The sequence below is a fragment of the Copadichromis virginalis genome, linkage group LG11 (assembly GCF_057382275.1).
Source record: "Copadichromis virginalis isolate Kocher_CV1m ecotype Utaka linkage group LG11, C_Virginalis_male_GT1.1, whole genome shotgun sequence".
Taxonomy (NCBI): Eukaryota; Metazoa; Chordata; class Actinopteri; order Cichliformes; family Cichlidae; genus Copadichromis; species Copadichromis virginalis.
Genome location: NC_140628.1, coordinates 30,128,889 through 30,141,374, shown reverse-complemented (window position 1 = coordinate 30,141,374; position 12,486 = coordinate 30,128,889). Strand labels below are relative to the sequence as shown.

Below are 12,486 nucleotides of genomic sequence, written 5' to 3'. Positions count from 1 at the left end.
GTCCTGGCATGGATATTTTGCTATTACTTGTCCCCATAGATTAAAGAATTACTGCCAATCAGTGATCACTATTTAACTCTGATTTGTACGCTGATGGGACTGATCTCCTCCAGGATTACAGTGCCTAGGGCATGAGGGCACATCTGTGGCCTTTAAATATACAGTAGATCTGGAACTGATGTGTTAGAAAGTGCATCCACCAGCATTGTCCAAACACAAAATGATGGAATATCTGTTGAAAAAAACTAAAACTGCCCTGGCGGGTAATGATGGCCCAACACTGTAATGAGACACTTTGTTTTCTTTCTTTTTCTTCTCTTTAAATTCTTACCTGTCTGTAGCATTTTAGTTCCAGGATCCTCCTTTACCTTTAAATGGCTGAGGTACTGAACAAATGAAGCAGAGCAGCTGCTCGCTGAAGATGGCTGGTTTAATTTCTCCTGCTGACAGGTGCTTTTTGTCAACAGGTTATTACAGCTCTCCTAAATGGCCTGGGCTGCACATTTTTTCTGTGTGCAACTAGTGAGCTAGAAAGCACAGTTCAGATGAGTAAACGTCTGGTGTACGTGATGGAGAGCAGTGCCTTTGTTTTAATAATGAGAGGAAGTCTGTGTTTGCAGGGCGGATTTCTATCGAGCATTTATTTATTCATTCTTTAGATACCAGTTGAATGACCTCACAACTGGATGAATTGTTAGTGCTTTATCAACTGCCTAATCAGAGCCTCTAGCTTTAGCTGTCATCCCAAATCAGGTTTTGTGGTTTGACCGAGCATCAGATGTTTAATCCCCCCCCTCTCCTCACTCTCCTACTGTTCAGCCGTGTCTCTAGATCAATGCAAGACAGGCTTTTAGGACAGGGAGGAGGCGAGGGGTTCGATAACACTGTGTGCGGTGTGTAATCTTATCTGAGAGCCTGTCATATCAGACAGGGCTGCTCCACTGACACGCCACGCTTTCCCAGAGTGGCAAATTAGATTGCTGCAATTAGATTGATGTGTGTACTGCTTGAAGTCTAGAGCCTCTTTAATCATGTCTGGACACTTTGAATTTTGTATTTGTTTCCGATTGGATTAATCTCTGCTAAGGTATGGTGATTAGCTTCTTAGTCTTTGACACTTTGATAGTGTATTGGTAATTCTTCCTGCCCCAGCACTGTGATCTGCCACAGCGGATCACAATTCTCTAACACAGCATAACACATCTCGATATATCCATCCATCCATTCGCTTCCGCTTATCCTTTTCAGGGTCGCGGGGGGCGCTGGAGCCCATCCCAGCCGTCATAGGGCGAGAGGCAGGGTACACCCTGGACAGGTCGCCAGTCTGTCGCAGGGCTAACACATAGGGACAGACAACCATTCACACTCACATTCACACCTAGTGGCAATTTGGCTTATCCAATGAACCTATCCCCACAAGCTGCATGTCTTTGGACGGTGGGAGGAAGCCGGAGTACCCGGAGAGAACCCACGCAAACACGGGGAGAACATGCAAACTCCACACAGAAAGACCCCGGCCTGATGGTGGAATTGAACTCAGGACCTTCTTGCTGTGCGGCAACAGTGCTAACCACCGTGCCACCGTGCTGCCCTGGTGGCACAAGTTTTTTTTTTTTCTTTCTTTCCAAATGTCTCCACTGGGGAAATCTGAATACTTTTGAATGGCCAGAAGGTGGCAACTCATCTGGTTCTAATTGTACTGTAAGTCTGTAAGAAAATCACAAGTCTTTTCAATTGATCTATGTCCTCAGTAAACACTTTCCTGACAGTCACAATGCTTGCTCAATCATCCAGGCAAGGAAATCCCAGAAAGTTGATTTTGTTCTGAACGTTGCGTTTTCATTGGGAGAAACCTTTCATCTCATCGCCATTGATCAATGACAATTTGCATATCAATGATCCCAAAGCTGATTACATGCCCCATTGTTAGTCAGTGCTGCTACTTTCAATCATTATGCAAATATACTGTTTATAATGTTGGGGACATCTGCAATCAGCCAAGACTGAAGAAATGTCCTGGAACTCTTCCACTGAAAACACAACATCAAAATGAACAGAACCAACTTTCTTAGACTTTGCTGATAGCTTTATTGTCTATTTTAATACCCTGTGATCTTAATTTTTAAATCATGATCTCAACTAGAGTAAAACTGATGATAAAGCAGGATAAAGCCTGTCTGATCCAGCCATCACTCATAATGTCCAGTATTCAAAAAATACACAAAGGTAGTGATGCTTAAAATGCTCAGCTTGAGACCTCAAGGCGTGGGTGGTGTCATGATAATTGTGGCTGCATCCATCTACATGCAGTCTGTCATTTACAAATATTGAGGCTTGCCTAACACTAAAGTAGTCCTCCTTAAAGCTCGGTGTCTCAGAATATGTTAAAATGCATTGGGAGTCAATCACGCATCCACCCCCCTGACAAGTATTCACCAGCTTTCTTGTCCAGCACGTGGGGACTAAACAATTATGCGCTCTGACATAAAGGATATCTGCTATTTGCAGTTCTAGCTGAAGCCTCAGGTTCAGTCATCTCCCTCTCCTCAGTCCTCCTAATGGAACAAATTTCTTTTGACTCCGGCTCTAAAGTCCCTTGATCTGCCAATTCTCTTTCCCTTCCTCTGTCTTGCCAAGAAATGGTTGTTGTTCTGGAAGGCACAAAGAACCATTAGACGCAAGCCTTTTGCAGTTCGACTACGTGATTACCATAATGGTGAAAATGGAGATGCTGAAGGGGGCAGAGATGAGCATATGTGGGGTGCAATTACAATCAGATGTCAGCATTTCTTTTTTCCATGTGGTCCATTCTAGGTACTTACTATTTGCGTAATGAGTAGAATAATGTCATGTTTGTATGTGCGCGCATGCAATACAAAAGCAGAGAAGCAGAAGATTTATATGCATGGTACTGCTAGTCAAGACAAAGCAGACATGCGGATATATTCGCACACTGTACTCTGAGAAAAGAACGACTTCCATTTCTAGACAAAGACTGCTAACTTTATTGAAAAACATCTCCTATAGTCTTTTCTTAATTGACGAGTGCATAAAATAAATCTGTGAATAAAATTATTTTTTAGTTTTATGATTATAGATATCTACAGGTTTGTGAAATTTCTTCTGCTGAAGAAGATCATGTAATAAAAGCAAAATGAAAAGCAGAACAAAATACAGATAAAAAGATGGCGACGTACGGTGATTTGGTAATTTAATTCTTAAAGGTATAATTCGGCAGTTTTGGGTCTTCAGCTGAATCAAGTAAAAGCTGTTTTTATGTGTTTTTCCAGTATCTACATAAAGGATGAATTCTTAACAGCAGATCAGTTGTCTAGTCTCTTGTCTATTGTTTTTGTCACTTCAATAAGAACTGAGCTGATTTCTGACCCTTCCATCTCCTTTCTTCTTATCCCAGCGTAGTTGTTTGGAAATATGCAACACACTCTGCATATTTCTTGGTGCAGGGTCAGCTTTCCTTAGCCTTATGATTTAAGCAGTGCAGCTCAGTAACAAGTCCTCTGCAAACAGCTCTGTCTCTGCAGCTGCCGCCTGCTCTTTCACGTTCTTTTTAAACATGTGTCATATTCTTTGTTGAAGGAAAGAGAAACAAACACCAGACAATTGGTAGCTTGTTGCACCAAAACTGAAAAATAAGGTAACTCTTGTTTGTATTGCTTTAGACTCGGTCTTTTTAGAGATTAGTAGACGTGAACTATGCAGGCACAAATTAGTCCAGTGTAAAGTGAACAAATTGTGCAGTCTTAATTGAAAATAAGGATTCAATTGAACATGTTTAACAAGCCCTGTGTATGCAGCCTAGTTCTGTGAAGTGACTGGTAGCATGTGTTTAAAATGTTAATCAGGAGGATTAGGTTTCCTGACTATCATCTTGTAGCAAGTGGGATAGGATCTGGGAGTAAGTAGCTTCTATTAGCTGCTACAGAAGACTGTCCCCACTGATTGTGGCACAGTTTTTACTATTGGCTTATCTTTAAATGGCTGCCATCAAACCTCAAATAATGTTGAGGTTTGATGGGACGTCTACCAACGTATTATGCCATAATCATATTTTAAAATTAAAATAAACCTTCAAAATATCCGATTCGTTTATCACTTTGATTAATTTCCTATCTTGGCTTGGCGTTGAAGGCGTATATAGGCTAACCAGGACCCCCCCCCCCCCCCCCCCCCCCCCGAGCTCAACCTCCTTGCTATGCAAACTTCATCACTCTGATGTTGTCTGTGCTATAACGTCTATGCTGTGTAGTTATTGCAGTTAAAACCAGGCTGACATAAAAAGATGCGTTTTAATGAACGGTGATATGCACCTTCAGGGACAAGCGTATATATCCAGATGATCCACCGTCCTTTCATTATTGATATTCAATGACTTATCTGACATCTTCTCCTCAAAGAGGCTAATGCACACGATTGGTATTGCAGCCCTCCAGAAAAGTCAATCTTGATTGATGGGCATGACATTTCACACTCTGTGTTTCTCCCAAGCTTTTTCATGTTCTGCTCTGTAACCCTACTTAATCCTACTCCCTCTAAAACCACTTACTTCTTTCCCCACTGTTGCTCTGTTGGTGCTCTTCATCAAAAGCCCACTCGCCTACAGAACCATTGCCTGTGTGCTTTATCTGTGATGCAGACCATGTGCTTCGAATAGCAACCAGCTAAATGCCTTTAAAATCACACAGACACACTGATGCACTTACTGTCTTACTGGTGTCAGGTAGCATTAGTGCAAACAAGATGCTTATTAGCCTTGCAATTGATAATTGGTTACTGGCAACCACTGGTAACGGGGCAGTGCAATTATTGTAAATCCCAGCTCTTGCATCAATTAGATCCACCCGGCAGTTTAAATATCCATCCATCCAGTTTGTGAACCGCTCGTCTATTTCAGTGTCACAGGGGAAGCTCGAGCCTATACTGACAGGGCAAAAAGTACAATAGATCCTGGACAGGCCCCCGGTTTATTGCGGTCCGAGTTTTGAGCACATTTGTAATATTTTATTTTTTCAGCTTTGTGCTGTGACTTTCCAGCAACAATGAGAAACAAATAAACTCTGATTTGTCTTTCTCATAGGTGTATTAAAACGATCCATCTCTGAGATCTGATTATTCTTATCTGGTTAACAGTATTGCACTTTTAATGTACTTAGTCGATGGAATTTACAATGATCATTGGATTTCATTTCAGGAGTATTACCATACATTTGGCATGCAGTATGTGCTGGTTAAATGAAATTAGAGCGGAAATGTTGCCTCTGAGCTATCCCCCGAGGGATTCAATAAAGAAGTGTCTTATCCTGATTCATATTGTGGTGCGTGCATGCATTTATAGAAAAGAAGAAGAAGAGAGAATGAACTAATTCTCGCAACATGAGCGTGCTGAGTGATTGATCATGTGGACCGGGGCCGTCTAATGTAACCCCGCCGACCGACACTGACTGGCTTGTGACAGCTATGATAAATGAAAACCCACCGGCCAATGTCTTACTAATGGATTTCCATGTACTCTTTGTACCTACGCACACACACACTCTGGCACTCGCATCTTACTTTCCGGTAGTGATGCTTGCAGGACACGAGTACGCTGGCGTATCCAAGCACACTTTGAGTAATCATATGAAATATTTTTATTTGATCTCAAAAGTTATATTGTGTTTTAGAATTTATTATTTAAAATAAATAAATAAAACATTCAAGCCTTTGCTGAACTAATGACTTCTTAATCAGTTCTTGAGAAAATGTATGAACAATTTGACAGTCAGTTTTTAAAGTCATTCATTAAGAAACAGTGTCCAACCCCAAACATAAATCAGTCGAATCGTGGCCATTTAATGTCAAGTAGTATTTCAGGCTGACTCCTAACGGTTGGGTATTTATGCTTATATTGTTTGTTCTTTATTTTCCAAGGCATTAACTGAGACAGCTTTGGTTTCTAAATAATGCTTGTGCTGTGTGTACAGTTTGTTTTCAACTTCGCATTAAATATGTAAAATACATTAAAGAGGGCAACAGGATGCATGAGAATGCAAACGAGATCGTGTTGTGATGAATGTCAGTGCGTGTGAATGTTGATCAGTCTTTATAAATACAATAGGGCACACCAATTACCCCCATCTTCAGAGGACCCCTCAGGGTTTCTTCCATTTGTAGCAAAAAAGGCCACAGAAATAAATAGGGTCTTATACCATGGAAGTAGGAGGAGTACACCATGATGGATTGATCTGCTCCATCTGCTCCTCAGAGTCAATCAATCATCTTAGCTTTGGTGCTGTTTTCGATAGGAATTTTCCACACTCTGTTTTGCCTGCAGCCACAGAGAGCTGCTTCTGGGTTTGGATAACCAGAGGGCATTGGATATCTGATTACACCCCTCCTCTCAGTTGTCATCATTACTATTTGTCACAGAATAGAGATAAGGCTGCTAGAAAACAAACTAAAAACAGTACTTCCCCTTCACACAGAATGAAGGCTTGAGTTGCATCTGAAAACACGCTCGGTTTCTGCACGCTCTTATACACCACGGACAGTAAATGGTCGATAGTAGGTCATATATAAGCAGTGTGAGTCTTGCTTGAAGCTAGCACTACCCCGTCGATGACAATATAAAATATACGACAACAAGACGAAAAACACAGCAGAGGGTGTTTAAAAAGTGAGATGGTATTATAGCTACAGCCATGACACTGCGACCTCATCAGGACTTCAGTGCTGGAACAAAGGGAGTACTATTACAAGAATGTGGCTTTAAAATTGATTTACCAGACAGAAAGCTCCACATCATGTTTCTCTACATTTTTTACATTAAATGCTTTTAGATTTATGGCCAAAGAGTGTGACTTCCATCATTCAGTCAAGCCAAGTCACTCATCTGTGCTAACCTCATTGGCTAATTCATACAGGCATGGAGACGAGGTGAAAGGCAAACGGTGAAGCGGAGAGTTTTGCTCTCATGCTAATAATGTTGAGCAGGGTAAATGCTGTCAGAACTGAAACTGCTCAAGATATAAATAGCTGAGTTGATGATTGAAACAAGATTTTAAACAAACCAGTTGATGGAGAGAGATTTAAATGTCTCGACTTGTTTATTCTTTTTTGCTCCTGTTGACTCGGGAGAGGCAAAATGCCTCCTACCCACATGATGGAGCAGTATTAACTGCAACTGAGGACATTCTTGGGCGGTGGAAGGAATATTCGAGGGTTCTTGCATATCCTTGAATATACATATTTTCTTTTAGTTGTTCAGCACTTTTGTCAACAGTTGCTTTGGCGGGTTTTTGAGCCTGCTCATAAATAAATTGAATTGAATGTTTTGCGCTCTTGGAAAATGCATTTGACTGCATCCTTTAAGTGTCCTGGGGGGAGTACTTAGAAGTATGAGGTATCTGGCCTGGTATTGTGGCCTGTTTGATTCCTGAAAAACGAAAAAGTTTTTATTGCTGGCAATAAGTCAGACTCATTCCCAGTAGGGTGTTGGACTTCCAATCATAATTTAATTTCTGAGGGATTTCAAGGCACAGTCAATGGCCACAGGATGTCCACAGGATGTTATCTTTGCTTTTTGTGGACGATGTGGTTCTGTTGGCTTCATCAAATGATGACCTCCAGCTTGCATGATGAGCCCCAAGTCTCCCCAAGTCATGAGTGAGAGAAGCAGGAGTTTGACAGTCAGATTGATCAAACGTCTGCATGAATGTGACACTGTTGTAGTAATGACAGACCTGAGAGTAGAAAGCAAGGCTCTCAGTTTCCCAACCCTCACCTATGGTTGAGAGCTCTGGGCAGTGACTGAACCAATGACAGTAGTGGAAATGAGCTTAATCTGAGGGTTGGCTGGGCTCATCCTTAGGATGTTGAGGAGCTCAGTCATTCAGGAAGGAGAGGTGAACCATTATTCCTCTACATCAAAAGGAGACAGTTTTGTGTGGTCTGGGCATCTGACTAGGAGACCTCCTGAACACTTCTAGGTCAGGTGTTGTAGTTGTGTCCTACTGGGACAGACCCAGGACACCCTTGGGACATTGCATCTGTCAGCTGTCTTGGGAGTGCCCCACTGGCCACTGCTATAGGAGGTGGCTGGGGAAAGGATGCTGACATGGACATGAATGGATGGGGGATTTATTGTTATTGCAACTAGGGCTGCCACAAACGATTATTTTGATAGTCGACTAGTCACCGATTATTTATGCGATTAGTCGACTAATCAGATCATCATCCACTGGACGTAAAACTACAGCTTATTGCACCAGCAGCATCTGCTCTTATATAACTATCATTAGCTTACAGCTTTAAGCTTTTAAGGTGCTAACTAAAAATAAAGACAAGATGATAGTTTATTCAATTTTAATGAAATTTGCAGATTGTTTCGGTGAAGTTTAATAAACTCCTTGCTATCTAAAATATAACAGGACACCGGAGTATATTCTCCAGCACACTTCTGATAATCAGCTGTCTGCTTGACGTTTATTCAGTTGTGTAAAAACTATAACTTTAATCTCAGCCAAACCGATTTACTCAGGAACAAATAAAATACTAAAAAAAAGCCAAACAATAACATTTTTAATTTATCTAAGTGACTCATATATATTTAACCTGAGTCGCGAAAGACGGCGGTGGGTTTGAAAACAATTTGCCGGGAGTCCGGTGTTCTCACGGCGCTAGTGACCTAGCCCCCGGCTAGCTATCGAGCTAGTGAGTAACAGACGTCTCCGAAAACGTCGGAGCGCTTTTGAAAATATGTGGTGTCCTGATAAACTGAGCAGATATTTGAGGTTTACACAGCTACATTCTCGCCTGAAAATATGTTAAACGTTTATTTTGTGACCCAGAAAGAATAATAAGAGTAATATTAAAACTAACTAGCTACCGCCATTGTTGGAAACTAAGCTGGGCCGCGCTATGAATTCTGGGACACAGCTGCTTCTTCTTCTTCGGGGTTTAACGGCAGCTGGCATCGTTGTACATGCAGTGCTGCCATCTTCTGTTTCAGTCCGTTATTACACTCTTAAATCCTGCTATTATTCCTGCGTCTTTTGCGATCTTACAAAGCTTCAAACGACACGTCGACTATTAAATCAGTCGTCGACGATTTTGATAGTCGACGTAATCGTGACTAGTCGACAAATCGTGGCAGCCCTAATTGCAACTTTCCTTCCAGATAAAATAAGCTAATATAGAATATGCTAAGATATAGAGCTATAGAATATGCTGTAGATATGGAGAAACATTTTTTTGTTACTTTGTTTAACGGATGATTATGTGAACAGAGTGACAGAATCAGTAGTAATAACATTACTGGGCTAAAACTGCAGAGCATTAAGGTCGATTAAATGTCCAAGTGGAGTTTATAGCTATGAAACATTTTCACTTACACAAACTAATTTTATCTGTTGTGAGTAGAAAAGTATTGAGGTCGTTCTAGCAGTTTAACACAAAACATTAACAAAATCACAGCGTCTGTTGAGAACAGGATCTGAAAAAGTTCAGTTTTTCAGTTCTGTGTTGTCACCTAAAGGCATGGTTGTGATTTACATATTTGGCAAGCTTTGAAAATAATTCTTCATAAAAATTGAAGTCTTTGATGTACCTGGTTGCTGAATGGTTGCATCAGATCAATCCAACCATCTACTCTAGGCTAAGTTCTCAGAGATGAACAGCAAGCTTTTTCGTCACCTCTCCTACTTAACCAGTTCAGTTTCCACACTATTGCATTTTTTCACCTCATCTACATTTTCAGCCCGCAAGAAGTTTAATTCTCTGCCGGTTTAGTCCCACTTTCTTCTTATTAAACTTCCAAACCCCAATTTGCCTTTAAACTCTTACACAGTAATTCATTAAGGGTAATGTGTATTCTTCCTTTGTGCCGCGCTGTCTTTGTGGGCTTCAGGTCCATTTGCATAATATTTGGTCATATGAGAATGAAAATGGACCATGCAATCTCTCATAAGGATGGAATAAACATCCGTTAGCATTTCTCGTTTAGTTTATGAAAGGAAATAAATAGCTTGAGATTCACAAAGACAAACACTCGTGCATCCACAGTCACTGCAGACAAGCAGATTTTACACTGTGACATTTACGCAGAGTCGATGCAGGAAGCGCACAAACTCCGGGAAATCCAGCAGCAGCTGCTGAATGTTTGCAATAATCAGTATACAGGTTCTTTTATTCCCCTCTGGTGGTTGGTTCCTAAATGACTTTACTTTCATGTTACAGTGACTGGTGCTTTGTAGCGGATGCTTTAATCTCGGAGAGAAGATGCTTTAATCTCGGAGAGAAGATGCTTTAATCTCGGAGAGAAGATGCTTTTCATGTGGGCCACACAAAGCTGTTTTTGTATTATCATTCAACATCACTGCAGTAATTACTGAAGCTCGGCGCGAGGGAGACTTTTATGTTTTAGTTTTTATCACACGCGCTGTCAAGTTGCTGTTGCTAACCACCACATTAAAGGTTTAGAGTTAAATCTCAGTAGTTATCCATCTTAGAAGACTTTGACTTATGTAGCAGGAAATAAAGTAATGATTTGTCGGTTATTTATTCTACTTTCTACTTTTTTTCTTTTCAAATCTTCTTTAAACCACCCTTTTAAAAAATTAGTTGAAATGCATACTGTCTTAGTGGACAGATTACCGCTTTAGGGATTAGTTACTGTAAAAATAGCATCAGTGTTAAAACAATACTCCATGCAACACGCCGATAGCTCATGTATATGCATATAATAAGATAAGAGGTAGCAGTAGTGACTTGTTTTCCACCCATACGTATACTAATTTTAGAAATTTAACCAATAAAAATGTATTTTGCTTCACCGTGGAGAGGATCGACCAGCTGTATAAAGAATACACTGGGAAAAAACCTTGTCCACACAAAGAAACCTCGGGGTGGTCTGAGAAAGACTTGCAGTCACAGTGGAAAAGTCAGAAATAGCTTTATTTGGTTGGATGTTGCGAATTGTTGGACTGATTTGTTGTTGTGTGAATAGTTGACAGGTACTGCATGTTGAGATTTTTACCTTTTCACCTCATATCCTGCTAAAAAAGAACCTAAAAACAAGCAGAACTTGTCTCCGTGCATAACTGTGTTTTCTCTGATTTTTGCAGGTGGCCTGAGAGGAGCATCCGTCGTTGACTCACTAGACACTCTGTACATTATGGGTTTGATGGATGAGTATAATGATGCCAAGGAATGGGTGAAGACCAGCCTGGATCTAAATTCGGTGAGAAACTCATTTTAGTGTCAAGTTTCTTTCTTTCTTTTTTTCTTTTTTTTTCGCATTTTACTTTCGGGCAACTTGGGGGCAACATCCTCCCCTCCATCAAGCTTAACCACACTCTTACTACATAAGCATAATGAAGTTTTCAGCTGTGACCGTGCATGCTCGATTGATTTCAAGCTGTGCTTTTGTGCTTTAACAGCGACATTGTGTCCACTGAGTCTGACAGTTTTCCAAAGCTCAGGACATTCCAGCAGAAATCAAAAGCTTCCTGTGTGGCCACCAGCCACGCCGTGTTACCGACTGATGAAATTCTCTGCCTCTCTGAAAGGTCTTTGTGGGGCAGAAAATGTGATAAATAAAGGAGAGAGTGCTGGAGCAGGGTTTAAAGGGTGTTGTAGATTAAAAAAATGTGGGAGAGAGGAGGCAAAGAGAGGCCATGACCCTTTCATTGAGCGAGTCTGTAAAGGCTGGGTTGCAAGCAGCGTGGGTTGCCAGTTCTGATATCATGTTGAATTGAGCGAAAGCGGCAACCAGGAAGGGCTTTTAGGGAGTTTGCTGCTAATAGGTAATGTGTAAGCCTGTTTGTCAGTGTGTTTTTTTTTTTTATGCTTTGCAAATGAAAGGGGTCATTTCCGGACCAACCTTGTCAATAAAATGTGGTTATGTAATAGTGTGTAATTACACAAAGCTTGCAAACACAACTATGTCATTATGACTGTCATCATGGTAGGCTACTGTAGACGCTAGGCAGTAATTATACCAATTCACTGCCTGTTATGACAGCACGCCAAATGTCTCAAGTTGAAGTTGTTTTGTTTGTTGACAGTTAAGGCCCCAAAAACACTTGTTTATTATGAGTGTGTTGGTGAAGAAAACCAATCTTAACTACATTTGACACGTGTGGCATACTGCACATGATGCTAGTAACACTGAACTGTATTTGAATAATATGCAGTCAACAGCTCTGCTGGAAAGCAGAGGCCTAAAAAACACTTCCACTGCGTTTGAGATGCGCTTTATCGCAGCACGTTGTCGATCACTGCCAGATACGAGGCCGTAAAGAAATGCACAGTGATTGTTATTGCCTGCATATCAAAGCTGTTATTTTTCTTACTCATGGCACGCACAGATGTCACTGATACATACCAAGGACTTGGAATGAGACGTGACACACACCCACACGCAGTTAATACAGCGAATGGCCTTTTCCAGTGAAGAGAGAAAATTCTTAACTATGACTGCAGCTGTGG

At 41.0% G+C, this 12,486-nt stretch overlaps 1 protein-coding gene across 1 annotated transcript in view; it reads left to right on the top strand.

Annotated features, from left to right (window-relative positions):
* The window catches only part of LOC146699010 (mannosyl-oligosaccharide 1,2-alpha-mannosidase IA), a 198,793-nt gene that overhangs the window by 96,553 nt on the left and 89,754 nt on the right, over positions 1-12,486 (top strand). The window contains exon 3 of the mRNA XM_085471929.1: positions 11,121-11,236. Coding sequence (XP_085328055.1) covers positions 11,121-11,236 — 116 coding nt within the window. The remainder of the gene's footprint in view (positions 1-11,120; positions 11,237-12,486) is intronic.